This window comes from Trachurus japonicus, chromosome 1 (genome assembly GCF_045865225.1).
Source record: "Trachurus japonicus isolate A0001 chromosome 1, Traja_1.0".
NCBI lineage: Eukaryota > Metazoa > Chordata > Actinopteri > Carangiformes > Carangidae > Trachurus > Trachurus japonicus.
Window position 1 is genome coordinate 18,361,382 of NC_140907.1, and position 6,000 is coordinate 18,367,381.

Below are 6,000 nucleotides of genomic sequence, written 5' to 3' on the forward strand. Positions count from 1 at the left end.
TAATGTTGCAGCAAAACCTTTCTTAACAAAGAAGGCTGGAAACATCTGAAGTAAAGTTGAATTGAGTAACCACAAATGAAGCTGAAAATCTTCCCTCTGGCTACCTGGCTCTAGATACTACAACAACCATGATGCTCAGCTGATGTTGCTTTGGGTAAAAGTTGAAACAAAGTAGTAGCAAATTCAAAATGCTTTGTTTTTTATCACTGGGAAGAAAACACAGCTCCATGTTCATGTGAAATTGACCCAGAATCAAACATGACCTGATTCTCACTGCTGAATGAATTATCAGGTTTCCACAACGTGTTATCCTTGTCTTCCACTCTCCCAGAGTTATTCTTGTCATAAGTTTTAGTGACATGTTCATGTTTGTAAGGGAAAATTTCCTAATTAAAAACGGGCTTGGAACCTTTCATTTGATTAAATGGGTGTGTTATAACACAGTTGCTTAGCTTTTGTAATGATGATTCATGGAAGTTTCATATCCAGCTGGGGCTTTGACTAGCTCCACTTGCCAGTCACCTTCAGTTGTCGGCTCAAAATGAGCTGGACTGGACGTGAAATAACCCCCCTGCTCACCAGGATAGTGTTCCTACCTGTTAAGTCCTCATTACAATGGTCGTCATTGATAATAACCACTGTGTTTGGAGGCTCTCTTTTCAGGTGGGTGTCCTCCAGTTGAAGACTCCAGAGCAATCGGTTTGGAGATCAATGTGGAGGTACATAGGAAAATGGGGAGATTAATGTAATCAATAAAGAGCAATTTCTTGTACTGTATGTAGAATGAGTCCTTGGTGGATTTGTTGTGGCACCCGCTGAACTGCAGTGCATCATGCTTTAGCTTCAAAGCTTCCACAGGCAGTTTAGGCAGATTAGGCAGAGGTGAGGGATATAGACTGTGCGTTTTTTTCCACGGTACTGATACCTAGCAATGTCATGGATGCTTTTTCTTGAGGTTATACCATAGATCTTGACAGTATACTCTCCGTTGACACAAGATTCCCAATTTCCTACAACTTTCCATCAAAATGATTTCTTAATATATTTGGGACAACAAATAGAAGACAATTCTGACTAATTATGCATCATTCGTGTGCATGGTGACTAGCTTTTTGGAATTGGGGAATATTGAGAAACAGCAATTGCACACACATGTAATATATTTTACTGGGGTGAATTGATTGTGACAGCAGTGTAGAACAGTGTCGCCTCTCAGCAAGAAGGTTCTGGGTTCGATTCCTAGGCCTGGGGCCCTTCTGTGTTGAGTTTGCATGTCCTCCCTGTGCCTGTGTGTGGGTCCTTTCTGGGTACTTCGACTTCCTCCCACAGTCCTTAAGACATGTGCAATAGGTTGACTCAATTCTGAATTGCCTTTAGGTTTACAAGTGAGTGTGTGCCTCACCCTCGCCCTGTATCAGCTGGAATTGGCTCCAGCCCCCATGACCCTGCATGGATAAGTGGTACAGACAATGAATGGATGGATGGACTGATATCTGAGTAGCTCTTTTAAGATCTAGAAAACATTTGATATCTAATATCTAAAACTGAGCATATAACACAGAGTCTGGCTGTATGAGCCAACTTGCAGCATGAGTAAAGCCCGAAATGTGTCCATACAGCTTCAATCACTGAATCCATCAAGTGTCAATAGTTGGTCATGGGCTTCATTACTTAGTTACTGATAATACCTCTGGATATAATGTAATGTATTATTATTTAAATGATGTCACACTTAGGGATCAGTAGGTCATCCCTATTTTATTAAATTGAAAACATGGATAAACATGCACTCTACAAAAAGCCCTCAATGTAAGGTACACAAAAGAATGTAATTTCAGTATTGCACCAAAACCAAAGAAATTCACTAGGATCACTATTGTACACTTTTTAATATCGTCTAAATTTTGAAACAACTATTTTGGACACCAAGATGATGATTGTTGGTGAACCCCTGACCTTTGACCTGTGCCAATATTAGCAACACATCTTGCTCCATGATCAATTTGCCATTAAGTGCTGGGTTGTATGATTGACTCAGAAACATTTCTAGAAATGCAAAACAAAAACAACATACTGAATCTGAAAGGAACACAAAGGTCCTTCATCTATCAGTTATACATAGAAGTGTCATTTAACAAACGCCCAGACGCCCAATGCCCAATGTTAATGGGTTACAAACAAAAACAAGAGTTACCTCGTTGACAGAAAGTCATGAAATTCACAATAGGAGTAGCTGGAAAAAAACTGACACGCAGAAATAACAAGGGATATTTGTGACACTGAGAAATAAGCTATTGTTTTCCTAGAGCAGAGTTATTTGGCTCAGTCGAATGGACCGGCTAAATACAGGTCTGAGTTACCTTCAAATTGTCGGTTTCACATCTTAGATCCAAACTCCAATTGACATGATATCACACTAAAAATATAACCTGCCATTTCATAATCTGAAGGAAGCAGCTCAAATGGACTGGTGTCAGAACACAGACGATGTTACGTTACGAAAACGTAAGTAAGACGAGACATAACAGGATTTATATTATTGATTTCAATATGTAATGTCTTTATATGTTGTCTCTTCTCTTCTTTCTTGTTTACTTGCTTATACATTATTAATGGGCCTTTCAGAGGTATGATGGACGGGTTTGACTGACATGGCTTGCCAAGAGTGTACAGTATACCTACAGTATGTGTTGGGCTGCCTTCACTGAATCACTGACAAGTCATCTGTGATCCTCAGAACAACGTAGCCAATGGTTGGATGTTAGTTTGACACAATGAATAATTAATTGTGAACACAAAAAAGAAAAAAAAAAAACCTTGATCATTAGGACGCACAAAATCACCCTAGGGGACAAATAAAATGACAATTTGTCAACACATACTGTTACAGTATAAGCTTCTGATACCAATTATTGCTGTTTGCTACTTTTTTCCTCCATGCGCTCTGAAATGTTTTGTCAGTTTTATGATTTTGCATTTGTGTGATGGGAATGTGATCACGTCTGTTTCATCTGAGTTCTCTGTAAGATTCCTTGATAAGTATTTAAATAAAAAGACACAGTGTCAAGGTGCCATTTTATTAAAAATATGCTTCCTTCTTCAGTTTCACGAAATGACGCCGATGGCTGACCTGAAGTATTCTGTATCAGAGAATTGCCATAATAATTATTCTTATGGGCAGTGTAACTCTAATAAGCTATGTTGTGAAATACACACTGATTTTCATCCTTACAACTTAGTCCTGAAACACAAAATGTGTGAAAATTAGAGGAAAGAAAGTGCTAATCAGTGTTACCCTGCTCTCCTCAGTGATTAGCATTTCATTAGCAAATCCCTGCAACACAATACTGGGTGCTGTGTGTGTCCAACGGAAACCTTTTTTTTTTTTTTTAATTTTTAGAAAATCCAATCTTTTTTTTCAGTAATAATGGCTATAGCACGCAAAAACAATAACTTACATGTAGTTAACGTGCGATTAAACCTATATGATTTATTGATTTTAGCAATTGCACAACAGAAAAACTAATAAAATTATATGTGATGAACATGCAGATATGATTACTAAAATGAATTTTAATGAGATGTTGATGAATACTTTAGTCAGACCATGCAACGGACCAGTGTGACACTTAAATGTTTTGAAAAAGCAGATTTATCCTAATTTTTGAGTTCCCAATCGGATTGTATGTTAACCCAGTTAACAAACAGCCGCAGCAGAATGGTTTCCCATGACTAAAACTATACTGACAAAACACTGAGATTATTTTTTTGTTGTATCATCATAATAATAATAATATAATAATAAACTTTATTTATAGAGCACTTTTCATACATAAAAATGTTTAAAAGCCGCCCCCACCCCACCCGACCCCAGCCCATGAAAACCCCCACCCATATGCACACACACAAGCACAGACAAATGCACGCACGCACACACACGAAGCAAGATCTAAGAAACGTGAAACATGTGGCTGAATACAGAGAGGAAGCTGAAACAGCTGAAAAGGAAGGTAAACGACATTTTAAGAGGGCCTAATAATTAATAATAAATGATAATACATCTTGTGTGTGTGCAATGTCGCAAAAGGTGCCAAGAAACTCTCCACAACAAACACACCTCCACCTGAGGGAGAATAAGGCATGACTCTGTTTTTTTTCATATCTTCACATATCTGCAGATATAATGGTTGAAAATTCACAAAATTTGTCCTGCATGTGCACAGGGAGTTAGATACATAGATATAAGAAACTCACAATCCTGACTATTATTAAAATAGGCTACATACATTTACAATTTACAATACTACATACTGAGGTATGTAGTATTGGGGCTAAACCATAGAGCTAAACCGTGACATCCAGCCTTTGCAGCGCTAACGCTAACTCGCTCACCCCTCCCACCGGCAAAGTGACGGTGGCCGCCGAGGTTAAACACGTTCGCAAACCGCTAACTGATTACAATATCTCTGACCAATTACTCTCGGTTTTTAATCTTTTTTTAAATTTTTTTTTTTACAACACTTCCACTCGTGCCTTCAGTCATATTTCATAGCAAAAAGTTACACAGGAAGACTTACAGGATGTGCCAACTGTCAGAGCAGCCTCTGCTGTCCCTCTCTGTACTTTGTATAAAAACAGCTCAACATTGTAAGATCTAGCTGCTAATGCTAACTAGCACGTGAGTGTTTTGTTAACGGCAGAAAAAAAACAAAAACAACTGCCCCGATCATCCTCCGGGGGCACAAGACACTCAAGAGCGTTTGAGCCAGGTTTGTCTTTACAGTCTATGGTTTGTCCACTTTCGCGTACCGTATTCAAAGATGGCGATGCAACATGACAGCCTCTGGTGGGTGCACCTCCACATGTATTTGTAAACAACTTATTCTAAGCTATGAGACAGCTTTCATTTGTATGCGGCTGTGATTAGACTTCAGTAAATACATATGAAAGCAATTTTTGATTTTTGCTAATAAAAAGCTAAATAAGCTACATACTGTCCCTTTAAACAGATATTGCATCTAGGCGGATATTGAATACTGTAGTTTTTTTAAAGTGTTAAGGACATCAGAAATGTAAGAAAATAAGCTTAGCAATCAGCACAAAATGTAATTAGGCTATAGGCTATGTTGACTTCACAGGGTCCAGTTTGTAAATATCAATTCAGTGATTAAAAATTTAACAATTTGCTGCAAAAAGAAGCTTGTATGTAGATCTAAATGTATACATTTGCAAATGATTACGTTTGAACATTGTACATTTTATAAGGGGTTTTAAGAGTTTAAGAGAGAAAGACATTAGGCTACACTAGCATAATGATGTAGGCTACAGCCATCATAGCAAACCACTGCACTCTGTTAACCTGTTGCTAGAACAACGAGATGTAGCCTACATGAGTTTGGAAACGGTAAAACAGCCCCAAAACAAAACAGAAAACGTTTCCTACTATATTCAGTTTTTTTCTCTTTGAAAGACCAGCTTTACCCAAGCGTTTCTCTTCTCCCTTATTTCATTAATTTCATCTCTCAGTTAGCGAGCTAATCACTCTTAGAGACGGTCTACTTTTTTTCATCTGCTCGGTGGGCGCGTCCACTCCTCTGGTAGGGGTGGCCGCCGCCATCCCGTTTATTAAAAAGTGACCCGCACTTTGATTTTAATCCCCTCGCAGTTGTTCCATTTAATCACATTGTTTTTAAATCACCCTAGCGCCCCATTTCGGGCGGCCGAGAAGCCACAAGAGCGTCTGGTGCGGACTATTTCACCGCCTGCCGTGCTCGGAGCACCCCTCCGCTGCGCCGCCGTGGGAGCGGCTGGAATAACCTTGGTGTGAGCCAGTTGAGCGGCTGGAGAGAAGAGCGAGAGGCTGAACAGTGCGGCGGCGGCGGCGGCGCAACATCAGCAATCGCTGGCGTGAACATGGCGGAGACCGTACGCTCGCTCTTCGACTACCGGGACCCACACAGCCTGGACAGCGACGGAGAAGGCGTCAAACCGGCGCCGCCG

General features: G+C 39.7%; 1 protein-coding gene across 9 annotated transcripts in view; it reads left to right on the forward strand.

Moving 5' to 3' along the window:
- The first annotated feature begins 5,842 nt into the window (after positions 1-5,842).
- The window catches only part of LOC146991746 (uncharacterized), a 21,183-nt gene continuing 21,025 nt past the window's right edge, over positions 5,843-6,000 (forward strand). For all 9 annotated transcript variants that reach the window (XM_085778249.1, XM_085778188.1, XM_085778221.1 and 6 more), the window contains exon 1: positions 5,843-6,000. This exon is cut by the window's right edge and continues 8 nt beyond it. In XM_085778249.1, coding sequence (XP_085634375.1) covers positions 5,914-6,000 — 87 coding nt within the window. In that variant the 5' untranslated portion in view covers positions 5,843-5,913.